Source organism: Tiliqua scincoides, chromosome 1 (genome assembly GCF_035046505.1).
Source record: "Tiliqua scincoides isolate rTilSci1 chromosome 1, rTilSci1.hap2, whole genome shotgun sequence".
Classification (NCBI taxonomy): Eukaryota; Metazoa; Chordata; class Lepidosauria; order Squamata; family Scincidae; genus Tiliqua; species Tiliqua scincoides.
The window spans coordinates 128,999,339-129,017,998 of NC_089821.1; the positions used below are offsets into that span (position 1 = coordinate 128,999,339).

At 43.7% G+C, this 18,660-nt stretch overlaps 1 protein-coding gene across 1 annotated transcript in view; it reads left to right on the forward strand.

Annotated features, from left to right (window-relative positions):
* The first annotated feature begins 4,436 nt into the window (after positions 1-4,436).
* SPAG16 (sperm associated antigen 16) overlaps positions 4,437-18,660 on the forward strand; it is a 521,477-nt gene continuing 507,253 nt past the window's right edge. The window contains exon 1 of the mRNA XM_066622076.1: positions 4,437-4,650. Coding sequence (XP_066478173.1) covers positions 4,437-4,650 — 214 coding nt within the window. The remainder of the gene's footprint in view (positions 4,651-18,660) is intronic.

An 18,660-nucleotide genomic window follows, 5' to 3' on the forward strand; every position in this document is an offset into this window, starting at 1 on the left:
TACACATCATGGCTTGTAACCCATAATGGATTTTTTTCATCCAGAAACTTGTCCAATCCCCTTTTAAAGGCATCCAGGCCAGATGCTGTCACCACATCCTGTGACAAGGAGTTCCACAGACCAACCACACACTGAGTAAAGAAATATTTTCTTTTGTCTGTCTTAACCCTCCCAACACTCAATTTTAGTGGATGTCCCCTGGTTCTGATGTTATGTGAGAGTCCAAAGAGCATCTCTCTATCCAGTTTATCCTTCCCATGCATAATTTTGTATGTCTCAATCATGTCCCCCCTCAGGCGTCTCTTTTCTAGGCTGAAGAGGCCCAAACGCTGTTATTGTCTGTTTAATAAAGTTATAATTATTATAAGGTTTATAATTTATAATAATTATAATAATTATAAGGTTATTGTCTGCACACAGCTTACTTCTGGGATGACTTACTTCTCATCACTAAAACTCAGCACAAATTCATAAATAGGTTTTAGATGTTTGCAGTGGATTTTAGAAGTGCAATGTACATCAAGGCTTCAGATAAGTAAGTGTGGTGTAATTGCTGCGTTTAGACAGGGAAATCCTGGTTAAAACAGCTATTGAGTGACTTTGGCAAGAAAGGCTGCAATTCTATATATACACTTGCCTGGGGGTAAGCTCCATTGAATGTCATGGGACTTGCTTCTAAGTAGACCATGCATAGGCTTGTGCCATAAGTATTTCAGATATGTTCAATAAAGTACAAATAAAATGTTGTAAACATTTTGCACACTGAAAAGTATTTAGAAACAGTTATAGATACAGATATCCATAATGCCTGATGCAATCCATCAACCTTGAATGCTGACAATAACAGTGCAATCCTATACCTGTTTACTCAGAAGTAAGCACACTATGTTCAATGGGGCTTACTCCGAGCTAGGTGTATACAGATTGGTGCCTAGGAAGAATTATTCCCAGGACCGTATTCAGAACGTTGTCTATTGCCTGGGACTGAGTTACATAAAGATTCTCGTTCCTTGAAGTAAGTAAGAATCTTGTTTCAGCGACTGAACTCTTTTTTTTGGTACAAGCTACACATTTGACAAACAGTATTTCACTGTATATCAGAAATTTTGAAGAGCATGTGATTTCTAACAGCAGTCTCTGCCATCTGTGCTTCTCCAATTAGAAATGCAAACAAATATGTATTTTACAGCAACATCAATTAAGTCTAACACAGATATGATGTATCTTTTTCTCCTTTAAGAAATCAAATCAGGCAAGCAGTTTGGGGGGGGAAGGGGGGAGATGGATTTAAAGAGATATTTTCTACACTGTTCCAAAGAACCTGCTGCAAAGATCTTACTTGATTTATGCTATTTCTCAAAACACACAGAAAATGCATTAGCTATAGTATAATAGTTCATTCCTTTCATTTTATTTCCAATAAATGCCCTGATCAAATATCACTTACTCTTTTAATGTTTCAGAAAAGCCTAGTTGTTAAGTGTTGAGGTCAATAATGACCAAATTTTTTAACAGACAGGCTTCTGTATCTTGAACAGTTGTAGACAAGAACAGTATTCAAATACCCATACACTCAGGTCTGAGAATCTAGGGAACTTTAGACTCCCCTCTACCACATGCTAAACCACTCTTGAAACTGCAGGAGTTTCCAATATGGCAATGGGGCCTGCTTTTCAAAGTGGAAAAAGAGTATAAAACTACAGTTAGCTCACCCAAGCTCCTGGTATGCTTAAACTAGCTTTGTATATCTTGGCCAGAGAACTGAAACAAGTCCAGCCTGCCATGTCACAGCTGAAATAGTCTGAGAAGCAGCATCTTATAAAATTCAATTACTAAACAGTGTTGAGAAAAGGGTGTACTTTAAGCAGTCATATGGCAGAAGATCCCTTTTGCTGATTGCTCCACACCAGTTCCTGATAGTTTGCTTCTAACATTAAAACAGGAGCAAAGGCAGTAAAGAGAAATAAAAAAATTACTTACAGTTTAAAAGCATGCACATCTCTATTGGTAACACAGGTGCTAAACTTTGGAACAGGGAGTCCTAGAACACTCGTACACTTTGCCTGGGTATGTGTAGCTTAGGGCACGGCAAAGTGGAGCTCATGGTGTGTGTCCTAGTCCTGTGTGTTGGAAGACTAGGAGAGAGGAAGACAGAGGAAGGAAACAAAGTCAGGATATAGCCCCACAAGTTATAGAGGACAAGAGTAAAATTCTGAGACAGGTTGCCCCTGAGTCATCTGCCTCTGGGTCAATACATTATTCTAAGTGTCCTGAGATGGTGCTGCACCTATTTTCTAACTGAAACAACTGTTAAAGGACTATCTAACTCTTTTCCCACCACTACAGCAAGAAATAACCTTCACAACTCTTAATAAACCCCTAGTTTTATTAAGAAAAAAATACAAACTGCCTTAATTCTAGTTATGAATTCTAGTTTGTATAAAAATACAAACTGCCTTAATTCTAGGTATGAAGCTCAAAAGCCATACAGGGCTGTTCACTGTATTGTAATATATAGGATTGTCTACCTGCTTGGCAAACATTGTGGGTATGGGTGTGTGTGCTGCAATTAGCTCCTGGAAACAAGTTCATTCCCTTGAGGCCAAGAAAGCTGACCTGGAGAAACTAAGGGTGCAATCCTAACCCCTTATGCCAGTGCTTTCCAGCTTTCCAGCACTGACATAAGGGCAATGCAGCTCTCAGGTAAGGGAACAAGCATTCCCTTACTTTGAGGAGGCCTCCGTGAGTGACACCCAACTGCAGGAGGCAGCACATGTCCCATTGGCACCGCTATGCCAGTGTACTGACTTAAGGGGTTAGGATTGCACCCTAAGAGAAACAAAGAGATGAGTAGAGACTATACTTCAAATGCCACACCTGACCATATTGTAGTATATGGAAATGATCCAGGTGAAGTTAAAAACATTTTTTGTCCCAGTGTCCCAATGATTTCAGTTGGTGCTCAGCTCTTCCAATGAGATTGTTTTAAAATGTTAAAACTATGATTGGATCGTGCCTGACATTTGCAATTGTGTCCCATGCTCGAGTATGTTCAAAAGTCATTGCTTTGTCGGCAGCAGTGGTTCTCATTTGTGCAGAAGCACCAGGACCCACTTTTAGAATGAGATTGTCAGGACCCACCGGAAGTGATGTCATGACTGAAAGTGGTATCATCAAGTAGGAAAGTTTTTAACAATCCTAAACTGCAATGCAGTCCTGCCCACACTTACCCAGGAGTAAGTCCCATTTACTATCATTGTTAAAAGTATACACAAAATAGCCTGTTAAATGTATAGATCTGTAACATTTCCCCAAATGCAGTCATATACCTTGGTAGCACCAAGATTACTATATTAAAAATAAAATATTGAAATGAATGGGAACCCACCTGAAATTGACTCACTACCCACCTAGTGGGTCTCCACTTTCGATTGTGATCACTCGACTTTCACTTTTGCAGCTTCGAGGAGCCCTGCAGACACTCACACGGGTCTCCCCACACCCCCAGGAGGCTGCAGGAGGCTCTGGTAAGCCCCCTGAGCAGCACGATCCCCAGGATCGCGCTGCTGCCTTCCTCCCCACCCCCACTGCCTCCCCTCCTGCCTCCGCAAGGACTTACAATGGTTTTCAAACTCCTGGAGAGTATGAAAACCGCTGCCCTACAGAAACAATAATTATACTATAATGGGGGTGGGAGGCAAATAAATGAAATGAGAACTACTTTGAAAATGTACAGATAAAATCTCCCTAATGACTACACTAGGCATCTATTTTTTCCCCAGACTTTTAGTTTTTGGTTTCAAACTGTTTTATGAAGTATTTTTTTACGATACAACCAGCCTAGCAATTGTTGCCCTTTAGAACATAAAGTCTGCTTTCATTTACAAAAGCCAGTGCCCCAAGCCATAGAAAGTTAGTCCCATTACAATTAATCAGCTTACATTAGTTATGAGAAACTTGTTTCATTGATTTCAGTGGGTCTGAAGCACGGCTAACTTTCTTGTTTGGATTGGAGTCAATGAAGTTTCTCAGTGAATTTAGAAGAATTTTCTTCTCCGGAAGACAACGTCACAAAATGTATTGATTCACTTTATTTTAAAACAGTTCTATTCTACTTTTCTTGCTTGTCAAGCCAAACTAAGGCAGCTTAGAAGAAAAACAAGACAAGAAAAACGTTCTTATTTTTTTAAAAACTGAATCAAACAATCAAATGAAACAATGAATTAAAAAGTCACCATAAAATGGAAAAAGGCACCACAACAGCTAATTAACCCCACCATCACTATTAAACATCAACCACCTTTGGGTCGGCATTGGGTCGGCATTCCACAAGATGGGAACCACCACTGAGAAGCCCCTGCTCCTAGTGGATTCTTTCCATGCCTCTGAAGGCGAGAGAACCTACAGCAAAATCTGAGATGATGACCAGAGTAAACATGAGGCATATATGGGACAAGACAGTCTTTAAGGTACCTAAAGACCCAGTCCTATGGAGTGTGTGCTGGTTCACCGCCAGCGCACACTGTTGCAAACGTAAGGCATGTTTGCGAGCATTACCACCGGCCCAGCAAGCCTGCGCTGGAACAGCGCCGGTTGAAGGCCAGCAATCTGTCACCAGGCAATCTGTGCGAAGTGCCTGGCAGCAGAAAGGTAAGTCAGGGCGTGGGTGGAGGCAGGAAGAAAGTGTTCCAGGCTGGGGGAAGGTGTAGTGGGCGGAGAGAGCGGGGGAAAGGGGACAGGACTGGTGGAGCTCAGCTCCACTGGATACAGAACCCCACGTCGGACCTTGTGGCCTGACACAAGGCTTCTTGATTCTGCACTGGCTAAAGAGCCACTAGAGTTGAGTACTTGGGGGAAGTACTTCCCTTACTTGGGGGAAGAGCATGAATGTTCCCTTCTCCTGAGGAGCTGCCACTAGTTGCCCAGTGCATGCAGGATATCATGGCAGCCATTTTTGGCACAGAGCGTCCTGCAGCCTCTTGGAGGTGTGGGGAGCCTTGCACGAATGCCTGCAGGGTTCCCCGATGCTTTAGAAGTGAAAGTGGAGCGATCACGCCCCACCTCTGTTAAATTGGAAGTGGACTGTCATCACTCCACTTTCACTTTTGAAGCATCGGGGAGCCCTGCAGACACTTGCACAGGGCTCCCTGCACCCCTGGAAGGCTGCAGGAGGCTCTGCTAAGTGCAGCCAAGCCCCTGAAGCCCCTTGAGCGACATGATCCTGTGGATCGCGCTGCTGCCTCCTCCCTGCCTCCCCACTGCCCCCCCTTAAAGGGGCAGACACCAGAGGCCACAGGTTTGGGTGTTGCGACATCCCAGTTTGAAAAGCCCTGACCTAATCCTATCTGGGGGCAGTGTGCTGGGGACAAATGCAGGACTGCAGGTCCTGGGTGAGAGGGGTGGGGAGAAATTTACCTTGGTGCTGTCCACCAAAAGTTCCTGATGGAACTCAGAACTATGCCATCTGTGCTTGCTGGGATAACTCTGAGGAGCCTTCTGGTGTGTCCAGCCTGGGACAGGGTTTCGGGATCTAGTGGACAACAGTTCTGCTTCATCCCACCACCGTCCCCTCTTTTTCCCCGCTTCTCCACCAGTAGGGTTTTGCCAATGGCTTGTCTGCGCTACCTGCTATTAATCTGCTGGTGGTGAATAGCTTTATGGCTGTAATATGGCTTTATGGCGAGATAAGATGGTGGAATGCCTCATCAAAGATAGAATCTCAAAACACATAGATGAATAGGCCTTGCTGAGGGAGAATCAGCATGACTTCTGTAAGGGTAAGTCTTGTCTCAAGAACCTTATAGAATTCTTTGGAAAGGTCAACAGGCATGTGGATGCGGGAGAACCCGTAGACATTATATATCTGGACTTTCAGAAGGCGTTTGACATAGTCCCTCACCAAAGGCTACTGAAAAAACTCCACAGGCAGGGATTTAGAGGACAGGTCCTCTCATGGATTGAGAACTGGTTGAAGGCCAGGAAACAGAGAGTGGGTGTCAATGGGCAATTTTCACAATGGAGAGAAATGAAAAGCGGTGTGCCCCAAGGATGTGTCCCGGGACCGGTGCTTTTCAACCTCTTCATAAATGACCTGGAGACAGGGGTGAGCAGTGAGGTGGCAAAGTTTGCAGACGACAACAAACTTTTCAAGTGGTGAAGACCAGAAGTGATTGTGAGGAGCTCCAGAAGGATCTCTCCAGACTGGCAGAATGGGCAGCAAAATGGCAGATGCGCTTCAATGTCAGTAAGTGTAAAGTCATGCACATTGGGGCACAAAATCAAAACTTTAGATATAGGCTGATGGGTTCTGAGCTGTCTGTGACAGATCAGGAGAGAGATCTTGGGGTGGTGGTGGACAGGTCGATGAAAGTGTCGACTCAATGTGTGGTGGCAGTAAAGAAGGCCAATTCTATGCTTGGGATCATTAGGAAAGGTATTGAGAACAAAATGGCTAATATTATAATGCTGTTGTAGAAATCGATGGTAAGGCCACACCTGGAGTATTGTGTCCAGTTCTGGTCGCCGCATCTCAAAAAAGACATAGTGGAAATGGAAAAGGTGCAAAAGAGAGCGACTAAGATTATTACTGGGCTGGGGCACCTTCCTTATAAGGAAAGGCTATGGCATTTGGGCCTCTTCAGCCTAGAAAAGAGGCACCTGAGGGGGGACATGATTGAGACATACAAATTCATGCAGGGGATGGACAGAGTGGATAGAGAGATGCTCTTTACACTCTCACATAACACCAGAACCAGGGGACATCCACTAAAATTGAGTGTTGAGAGAGTTAGAACAGACAAAAGAAAATATTTCTTTACTCAGCATGTGGTTGGTCTGTGGAATTCCTCGCCACAAGATGTGGCGCCACAGGATGGTGATGGCGTCTGGCCTGGATACCTTTAAAAGGGGATTGGACAAGTTTCTGGAGGAAAAATCCATTACAGGTTACAAGTCATGATGTGTATGTGCAACCTCCTGATCTTAGAAATGGGCTATGTCAGAATGCCAGGTCAAAAGGGCATAACTGAAACAAATTGGTAGGTAATGTTACCCATTAGGAGTATAAGGAATTTGAGCCACCCACTTGTAACAACATTATAAGATTCATAAACATAAGACGATAATGAGCATCTCCTCCACAAACATCAGGTATGGACAAACCTCAGCTGAATTCACTGTAGAATAAGGTGGAAGAAATCACTTCTGGGATTGGAGATTATTTCCATGGGTTTGTTTTTCAGTGAGATCTGTTGGTAGCAAAGAAAGATCGCTTTGTGGATTCTTGTTTGCAGCATATTGTATAAATATTATTCAAATCACTACTGTTTGGTTGTTTATACTTTTTCCTATATTAATATCTTCCCTTGTGAAATACATTATTCCTATGATATGGAACACTCACATACAATTAAAATTCATTACACAACCGTGGAGATTGTCCCTGTGTTTTGCTAATGAAGAAATAATTCAATTTGATAGTCATCTTCATTTCAGCTTTACCTGCAGTGGCGAGATTAGTAAAGTACGTGCCTTATTTCAGTTAATTACCCTGAGCATATACATGAGCTCCACTTCAATTAATTACTTTGAATTTTGTAGACATGGGGGAAGGATGTGTACATGATGAGTCTATGTTTAAATAGAAATGCATCTGTCTACAATTTGTGCACTGCATTTTAAGTTCTGCAATATGGCATGATAACTTCACGCCCTCTGGCTTATTCAGTGTTCCTCTATGAAGGTCCAGCTGCAGAATGATATAATGCATCTTCCAAAACACACATTTGCAGACCAGAAATACAGAGGGCCACATAAATTGTTCAAGGAATCCAAGGCTTTCTATAACAAGCTTCTCAATAGTTTTGTGTTGAATACAGAGTCCCTAGCAGATATGAATCCCTGGCACTCCATCCCTCAGTCTCTACTGACACAACATGAATAATTTCTTCATGGATCATTAATCCTTTTTCTTCATGCAAGAAGCATTACCAGACTGGGATGGGAACCCACAATGAGAGATCAGTATATCAGAAGATCCTCAGCTGAACCTACACCACAGGTTGTAGGATGACTACAAGGGACAAGTGCATGGAGGAAGGCTATCTCAGGCAATCTGGAACAGTGACTTTTAGAACATGGACAGCTGTGGTGCCGGAGGGGGGGCAACAATCCACCCATGAAAGCACCAGGATAGACAAGCTAGCAAATGCTGTAGGTATTCTAGATGTTGCCACAAGTGTAAATGCTGAACCATGGAGGCAAGACATGCTTCAAAAACAACATTATATATCTGGACTTTCAGAAGGCTTTTGACACGGTCCCTCACCAAAGCCTACTGAAAAAACTCCACAGTCAGGGAATTAGAGGACAGGTCCTCTCATGGATTGAGAACTGGTTGGAGGCCAGGAAGCAGAGAGTGGGTGTCAATGGGCAATTTTCACAATGGAGAGAGGTGAAAAGCGGTGTGCCCCAAGGATCTGTCCTGGGACCGGTGCTTTTCAACCTCTTCATAAATGACCTGGAGACAGGGGTGAGCAGTGAGGTTGCAAAGTTTGCGGACGACACCAAACTTTTCCGAGTGGTGAAGACCAGAAGTGATTGTGAGGAGCTCCAGAAGGATCTCTCCAGACTGGCAGAATGGGCAGCAAAATGGCAGATGCGCTTCAATGTCAGTAAGTGTAAAGTCATGCACATTGGGGCAAAAAATCAAAACTTTAGATATAGGCTGATGGGTTCTGAGCTGTCTGTGACAGATCAGGAGAGAGATCTTGGGATGGTGGTGGACAGGTTGATGAAAGTGTCGACCCAATATGCGGTGGCAGTGAAGAAGGCCAATTCTATGCTTGGGATCATTAGGAAGGGTATTGAGAACAAAACGGCTAATATTATAATGCTGTTGTAGAAATCGATGGTAAGGCCACACCTGGAGTATTGTGTCCAGTTCTGGTCGCCGCATCTCAAAAAAGACATAGTGGAAATGGAAAAGGTGCAAAAGAGAGCGACTAAGATGATTACGGGGCTGGGGCACCTTCCTTATGAGGAAAGGCTATGGTGTTTGGGCCTCTTCAGCCTAGAAAAGAGACGCCTCGGGGGGACATGATTGAGACATACAAAATTATGCAGGGGATGGACAGAGTAGATAGGGAGATGCTCTTTACACTCTCACATAACACCAGAACCAGGGGACATCCACTAAAATTGAGTGTTGAGAGAGTTAGAACAGACAAAAGAAAATATTTCTTTACTCAGCATGTGGTTGGTCTGTGGAATTCCTCGCCACAAGATGTGGCGCCACAGGATGGTGATGGTGTCTGGCCTGGATACCTTTAAAAGGGGATTGGACAAGTTTCTGGAGGAAAAATCCATTATGGGGTACAAGCCATGATGTGTATGCGCAACCTCCTGATTTTAGAAATGGGTTATGTCAGAATGCCAGATGCAAGGGAGGGCACCAGGATGAGGTCTCTTGTTATCTGGTGTGCTCCCTGGGGCATTTGGTGGGCCGCTGTGAGATACAGGAAGCTGGACTAGATGGGCCTATGGCCTGATCCAGTGGGGCTGTTCTTATGTTCTTATGTAACAGATTCAGAGCCCAATCCTGTGGTTGGCAGCATGGCTCTGTGCCGCTGGCCACAGTTGCAAATGTGCTGTAAGGCATGTTTGCGGGGCTCACCACCAAGCTGCCACCGGTGCTAGCCCAGCGCCGGGCAGTGGTCCAAGTTCCGCGGCTCGGTGGTCTCCCAGACCATTGGGCTGCAGAATGGGAGGCGGGGGTGTGGACGGGGGTGTGGGGGAGGCGTTCCAGGGAGGGGGGAGGCGTGCCGGGGGGTGGGCGGGAGGAGGATCCGCAGAGCTGAGCTCCACAGGATCCAGGATGCTCTGGCAGGGCTGCGTGCCCTACACGAGCAACTTTACTCTACCGCCAACGGTAAAGTGAGTAGCCCCATTGTGGGGCTGCTTAGCTTACTCGGGGGAAGGGAACAAAGGTCCCCTTCATCCGAGGAGCCTCCCACAGTAGTGCGGGAGGTGCAGGATTTGGCAGCAGCCCTTTTCAGTGCCGCCAAGCCTGGGCGCTCCAGGCAGCTCAGGACTGGGTTGTTACCTCTCTTTTTGGCAAAGGCTTTGCAAAAGGAAGCTTGTTTTTGTTTTTGCTTTGCCACAGACTGCTTCCTGTTCCTCAGCAGACAATGAGATCACTAGACTCATAACCTTTGTTTCCCAAACAGTAGATTGGGACTCACAAGCTACTTTTTGGTGGGTCACAAAAAGTTTTTGAAATATTTAAAAAAAACAAAACAAAAAACTTTGCATGCATCCTTGCCCAGTTTGCATAAGAAAATTGTTAGCTTTTCTCTAGTAATTAGCATGCCATAGATCACATATGAACCCAGTTTCAGCCTTTTGCCTAGCCTGGAAGTCGCTAACTGCACATCTTGTTCTCTAGTTCAGTCTTCTGAGCACCCTGGAATGACTGTAAATGTTTGAGGAAACAGTCCTTGAACTTCATTTCTAGAGTCAAGCAGTTGTCCACACACCTATGTAGGGTCTCTAGCAGCCTCGGGAGCATAGGAGCCCAATTATTATAAATAATTATTAATAATTTATTAATTATTAATAATGAATAAAATATCTATTGCTGAGTGGGCTACGATAGATTGTCATTTTTAAAGTGCGTCTCAGTGCTAAAAAGTTTGGGAAGCACTGTGCTAGACTAATGCTACAGGAGGTGACAGACAGAACACTAATAGGAAGTGGACAGCAGAGGAAGCAGGCGAACAGAGAACAGACTCCACTTAGAGCCCAATCCTATGGGCTTGAGCTCTGCCAGTACAAGTGTACCACTGGTGCTGAGCATCGCAAACGTGCCATAAATCATGTTTGCAGCACTTGGTGAGGAGGAAGCACTAGCGCTGGGCCAGCACCAATTGGCACTGGGCCTCAGCACCATGAAGATGCCGCACAGGAGACAGCAAGAGTAAGTAGCATCACTGGGCAACAGTGCAGTTTATCAGGGTGGGTGGGACGCATTCTGGGCTGGGGGAGGGAGAAACAAGGAAGGACCAGCCCAGGAGGGAGGTGGGACTGGTAGAAGCCTCTTCTGCAGGATCCTATGCCTAGCGTCAGGCTGCAAAACTCAACACAGGGTTTCTAAAGTCTGTGCCAGCAAAATAGCTGGCACAGGTTGAGTAGCCCCATTGTGGAGGCCGGGGCATTACTCAGGGTAAAGGGATGAAAGTCTCCTTCCCCCAAGGAAACATCTGGTAGCCTCCCTGGCCCCTTTGCATTGATAGCCATTTCGGTGTCACTGCACCTGGCACTGCTGGGGTGGATAGGATTGAGCTGCCTGGTCTTTCTGTCACCTCCTGCAGCATTACTCTAGCAGTTCTAAGTCTAGCATTCTCAGGTCTGCTTTCATTTTCAGAATGTCCTGTAGCAAAGCAAAAAACTGTGTTTTACAAAGCGTTGGCAAATGAAGAGAGGCAAGTCATGAGCACAACGGGGATTTTTGAACTGTGGATAAGTAAAACCACTGATACGTGTTCTGTGGTTGGGAGATGGCTGTATTGCTAATGCCTAAGCTGAAGATACACAAAGAAAAAATGATGATGCATTTTTTTGGAACACTATGCCCGATTCGGCATGGCTGTTTCAAGAAAATGTTTCTGTTATGTATTTCAGAGGGTGCTGTTTTGCTTGTCATTTTGGACACATTGAGTTATATCCTAAGAAAATTAATCATGACAAAGCACCACTGAAATCAATGAGACTATTTAGCTGCTGTGACTTAACTTATTCATGTCTAACTTTCTTCCGACAAAATGAAACAGTTGGCCCTTCATTTGAAATATCATGGATAACTCACGGGCCAATCCTATCCATTGACAGCAGGAGTCCCCTTCTGCTGTCATAAATACAGCAGAGTCATTGAAAATGGTGCTCCACTGCCAGGTGATTTGGAGTCACCAACACAAAGGGTAGGTGGTTCCACATGCCTGCAGCTGCAGAGCCCAGGCCGTGCCGACCCTGGTAAGTTGGTGATGGGGGCACAATGTGGGTGAATGGTGGGTGGCTCAGGGGAGGATTGAGGAGGAGGAGGAGGAGGACAGGGGTGGGGAACAGGCCGGAGGGGGTAGATCTCAAGTGGCAAAGGCACACACCCAATCTTATTCTAGCCTGCCCTGCCCCTTTCCTCTCTTTGTTTCTATCCCAGCAAAATAGCTGGCATGGTTGTGGAGAGACCCCACAGGTGGCCAGAAGGTCTACTAAGAGACAAGTAAAAAAGTGTTTTGCTTACTTCTGTTTAGCCTTCTGATCACCCCCCCCCAATCATAGCATACACCATAGCATATTTGTGCTGTAGGTAACGCTTGCCTTTTTTAGCTTTGTGTCATTTATCAAAACTGATACTATAGCCTAAAAAATTCCAGTTCTCTTGTTTCACCCAACCTGTTCCACTTGTCAGGATACTTTCGCTCTCATGCATTCCATTCCATGCCCAACCCATTTTTATTTTATTTTATTTTCTAAAAATCATGCTTCAAAGGTTTTCTGTCCACTCCCAAAAATGCCTTTAAGCTTTGAAGTTTATGGTCACAATCTTTATCTTTATCATTCATAAAAAATTAGGTTTTTGTGGTTCGATCAAGCTCTATCCAAAATGTATTCATATTAAAAATCAAGTTATGGGGACGGTTGGAAACTCCCTGTTTTACAGTCCCACTGACACGCCTTGTCCAAATACTTGTTAAAAACGTAGTAGGTTTCTGTTTTGGAAGCTTTTTTGTCTGTAGCCTGTGTTTTATTTCCATTAGCTGCTGTATGTTTTTTATACCTTTGGATTTGAATGAACAGTAGTTATATTTCAGTTTCTTTTGTGTTGGTTTTCTGACACACTTTTCCCTTGTCCCATTCAAATGTCAAGGACAATGGTATAAAGGAGTGTGTGAACCTGCCTTCCAATGAAGTTTGGCTCTCTTTGGATGCTGTGTTTTGTGGAAGGAGCATTTACAACTCAAGTGTGTGGTTCTTTTTACACAGGTCTGTGAGTCAGACTTATTTTTTCTTAGAGATGCTGTGATCCCACTTCGCTCTAGTTTGATTTACATTTAGTTTACACATTAAAATTGGGTAAAAAGGGAGATAACCAAAGCTGATAAAACATGAGATTTAAAAAAATGAAAGGAACCAGGTCCAAAGTTTCACCCAACTTCACCCAAAGTAGTCTAAAGTATGAGAAAAGTAAAGCAAAAAGTCTGAAGATTGGAGAGAAGAGATTAAAATATACTGAAGAAACAGAAAGCCAATAACTAACTGGAGTCTCTGGACAGAAAGTTAAGCAGGGTTGTCTCCAAATGCTCTCCCCCCCTCCGTTTTTGCAGCATATTTTACAGCAACTGTTAAATAGTGGGTCCATGAGAATAAATGAAGGCCAAAAGATAACAGCTGAACACATTTATTCCATCTTCAGAACAGAACCTAGCAATGAATACACAAGGCAAACACCCCTAGCTTTATACCCCTTAGCTCTGCCCAGATTTCCCACGATTGGTGCTGTTGAATCAGTCTCAGTAGACCTCATTGGCAGGCTAAACTAGAGGGCCAATCGGATGGGTAGGATCTTGATCCATATTCAGAAGGCCAGCCAAAGGACTGGGCCAACTGGTTATGCAGGATTTTGATCCTGCATAACTTATACATTGAACTTGCATACATAACAGCAGCAGGAGACTCTTCCAGGTTCTATGGCTCTGCTTGTAGGGTAACTGTAGTAATGAATTGTCTCTACCTCTTCCTCTGCCTGCTGACAGAGGAAGAGGGACAGACAATTTGTTATTACAGATAGTTGCCCTACAAACAGAGCCACAGAACCTAGAAGAGTTCTTCAGCAATTTTCAACCACTGTGTTCCAAACTCCAGTGGCACACCTGCAGATCTTTTGCGGCACACCAATGTGCCACAGCACACTAGTTGAAAATCACTCTTTTACAGGCTGCATATGCAAAGGGTTATTGTTGTGGTGAGTATATGATTCATCAGCAATGCTGAATGCTAAAGCAATTGGCAGAAATATTGGAGATGTGGAACTGGAATGGTTAAAGCCAAAGGAATCTAGGAGATAGAAAGATAAATGATTGAATAAAAGATGCAGAATGTGAGTTAATATGTATGTTAAAATTACTAAGAATAAGAGGAAGAAGTGAAGAAAAAAGTGTGCTAGTACTTAAAGTCAGAAAGAAACAATGAGTAATTACCAGGAAGACAACAGATCACAGTGACTGCAAATTAACTGAGAAGCAAAGAATCCAACAGCAGGATTACATAGTGTATCACATATTAAAAGAATAGAAGAAGAGCCCCACTGGATCAGGCCTAAGGACTATCTAGTCCAGCTTCCTATATCCCACAGTCGCCCACTAGATGCCTCAGGGAGCACACAAGATAACGAGAGAACTGTATCCTGGTGCCCTCCCTTGCATCTGGCATACTGAGGTATTCTGCTTCTAAAATCAGGAGGTTGCACATACCCATCATAGCTTGTAACCTGCAATGGACCTTTCCTCCAGAAATTTGTCCAGTTTCCTTTCAAAGGCATGTAGGCTAGATGCCATCACCACATCCTGTGGCCATTTTTCCTGAAGCTCTGGAAGGAGGCCTCAGAAGGCAAGGAACTCTATGAGGGAAGGGGCAGACCAAGAGAGGTGAGAGAGGAAGATGCTACCATTGCTCAGAGAAAGCCCAATTAATCCCAGGCTTCCCTTTCAGCAGTGCCTTTGCAGATCACCTTTCAGCTGCGGAGCTGTGAAGTGAAGCCTTAGCAGATGTGGTGCTGCCGAAAGGGCTGCCCCGTATCTTGAAAATATGATCAAGATTTGTTTATTTTCTTTTCTGTCATTTGCAGCTAATGAGTTCCTAAGTGAGAAAAGAGAGCTTATTTCTGGCCATCATCTGCCTAATAGCATCATTTCTTGCTTAATGATGTCACTTCCATTCCTCAGCAGACACCATGAATGCTATTCAGCCCACTGTATGAAATGAATTTGACATCTATGGTCTAACCATTATAATATACAAGCCCCCATTGACATACAGATTTAGTCGAATTTGAATTCAGTCATGATGATGGAAAAGGCCATTCACAGTTTATTATTTTCATTGTAGACTCACAGACCCCCTGAAAATACAGTGTGGCTCTGTTGTGGTCAAAAAGTCCACAGTTTAAGAATGTCCACCAAGTGAAAATCCTTTTGGCAGCAAGTTTCTTTTATTTTCTAGCTAACACATCAACTATTAGGACTTTTCAAATACAAAAATATGACCTATCAATAATGCACAAGTCGAAATTGTTTTGTTTTTTTAATTACTTGGGGTCAGGCTTAATAATCCAAATCAGTCAATATAGTATCTGTGCTCATTTTTTATTTTGGTATCCCCCCTTGTGACCTTTTAAAAAATGTTTCCGTGGCAATTCATGCTATCTAAAATACTGGTGATGGGAAAATGCTGTGGCAAAATGTCATCAAATATGATAGAAAGTTCCAAGTCATGTAAATATTGAAGATAAAGCTACTATCATCTGCTAGTTATTGGAACTGAGAGCCAAGTGTTTTTATTATGCACTAGGTGAGGAGTACTTTATAAATCACAATAATTCTTGACATGCAATAAGATCCAGTCTTATTAATATAAACTGTAGGGATTTTTTTAAAAAGTATGTTGGCAGTAAAATCAGCCTTTGTAGAAAACCTTGGCATTCACTCATACCCTGAAGGTTTGCACATCACCTTTAAGTGCTAAAGATGTTTATTACCTCATTCAGTGGGGAAAAGAAATACAATGGGCGTTAGAACATTTCCTTGAAATAGTCAGCCTTTCTCTGTTTGCCACAAGAAACAAAACCTCAGTTGAATATCTCAGCCAACACTTGCCCACGTCTGGGCAACATTGGAGATGCCAGGAGCTTATCTGCCCTAGGGTAAGACAGTGCAATAGCCCTGGGTGCCAACAGGTGCTCTACAATTACTTCCACAGTGAGGAAGCAATTGGAGTGCACATGCCCTGGGGTAAAATCACCTGACTGGCTGCTGAGAGTGTGTGTGCACTCCAATGGCTGCCAACTGGGGAAGTGACAGGTGTACATGCACCCTCTCAGCAGCTGTTTGGGCAATTTTGCTGTGGCTGTGAGTGCAGGTGCTCGATTCCGTTGCTTCCCAACTCAGGAAGTGATGGGAGAGCCTGCCACCTGGGCGCTCACAACCACATCATCATATTATCATGTCATGTGATGTCACTCCATTCCTGCCCAGGGTGCCACAGCACCTGGTATGCCTCTTGGAGATGCTCAGCCATTAAGCTCACTGTATCACCTTGGATAGGTCACAATTCCTCAGCTTGATCAAGATATTTGTGATGCATTGAAAATAATGAGTTCTCTCCCTCCCCCCAGTACACTGGGTAAAGAAGAAAAAGAAATATTTACCATATAAATAAATTGACCGACAGTATTGGTTTCCCCACGATCAGGGGTCATATCCAAACTAATGGTTGTGGAAGAAGCACACTTCATGAAGACCAAAAGGAGTACAGTATTCTGCTCATACAAAGGGTCTTAGCACACGCAGAAGGGTCCCTTTCTGCAAGTGGAATGCTTCTTCCATTCTCAGAGCAAGCTTATGCTGGACTGCATGAAGTACACTTCTGTTCACAGAGGTGTTACCTGGATGTGACAAATTGTCTTCATGTTATTTCATGATCTCACAGGGGCCTCCCCCTTGCCAAAGTACACATGTAATACTGGGTGAATTCACCTTCTTCAGAAACTCAGCTTACATTAAAACAAAACCAATCAAGTTTCTAGCCCTTGTGGTTGGAAATATACACTTGAAAGCGCATGGAAAATGCCTGCTAAAATCTTAGAAGTCAGAGAGATGGCAGATTATTTCCGATGAAATACAGGTGTGTTTTGCACCTGCAAATTTGATCAGCATGGGTGCCAGACCTGTGCTAGAAGCACTCACCTGACTACCTGGACACGACTGGAAGCACCTTCCAAATATGATCCAGAGGTCCTCTGATGGACCTCACCTGCAGATTCCATTATGCATGGGTTTTGGAATCCACTGAGGGTCCAGGAACAGACCCTCATAGATACTGAGGTCTAACCGGAAAAAGAGGTCTACCTGTGAAATGTAGTTGGAGGATCTGGATTTCAGTAACCACCCTGGCTACTGCATAGCTCCTTGCCCCTCTCCATGACTAGGCAAACTAGATTAATTTGTCTAAAATCTCAAAAGTGGTATCCCTGTTGCTGGGGTATCCACAGCCTGATGAGAGCTCCTCTGAAGAAAAATACTATTCTTACAGCTCATGAACATTTGAAAGATTGGTCATTACAGCTCTACACAGCAGCTCAGTAATAAATCATTTGTTGAAAAAATATAGATAGGAAAAATGAACAGGAAGTCATGGTTTAAAAGATCTCATGGAAACAAAGTTCGCACACTAATGTTGCAACACACAGTCCTGGGAGTAAGCTCCACTGAATATTGTTTACTTCTGAGTAAACATGTATAGGATTGAGCTGTAAAACAATTTTCAGGTTCAGCCATGAAAATTGCAGTAGAAAATGGTCTGTTGTAATTTCTGCTCTTTAGCACGTAAGAGCCCAGAAGTCCGTTCAACTCTGGAAGGCCATGATTTCATATTCTAATTGCCTTGCTCATAGTGGATGACACTTAACAAAATCACCACCCCTCATTCATGGCTAGACACTTAGACATGGCTAGACATGGATGACAAAAATTCCATATACATGTGTCTTTTTGTGAAGATTAAAGAAATAAAGAAAAGAGTGCCAATCAACAAACTATATTTTTAAGCCACTTTTTTGACAAAAGTTGACTCCTGCAATGACTCATATCAATCAACTGGATATAATTAGTATAATGGAATGATAATTTCACATACAATGCCACTAACACAATACGATAAAAATACGATACAGGCCACGGGTTCTCAAAGATGGGCAATCCAACCCTGTATTTCTGAAATGTTGTTCCAAGCTGTTTTGACCACTGTGCCATGGCACACTGGTGCTCCACAAGTGGTCCACAGGTGTGCCACAGGAATTTGGGAGAAGGTCATTTATTAGTAGTTCCAATGGGGGAGCCCTCCACTTGTAGCATGGTGTGCCTTTCCAATTGTCAAAAACCTGATGGTGTGCCTTGACCATTTTAGTGCCTTGTCCGTGTGCCATGAGATAAAAAAAAAGTTGAATGGCTGGTACAGGATATGGTATATGCCCCCGAACATTGGCATAAATATAGCTCCACTGGTGGCAACAAAGTTCTACTGTGTAGCTCCAGTTCTGCCAGCTGCCACACCACAAATACTGCCTCAGTGCTATGACAATGTACCGGGGGGGGGGGATATTCATGGATCCCGTATCAGTGGAGTCACTTATTCACAGATTGATCTCCTCCACCACAGCACCCCCCTGTGTGCATCGCCTCTGGATGGTCCTCTGGTCAGTTAAAAAACACAACTTCTGGTTTCTCTGTGAAACAGGAAGTGACATATCTAATGCCTTATAAGGCATTAGGAGGCCCAAGGAAGCTCCTGAAGTCTCCCCTCAGCTCTGGAGGGAAGGGGAGGAGACGTTCA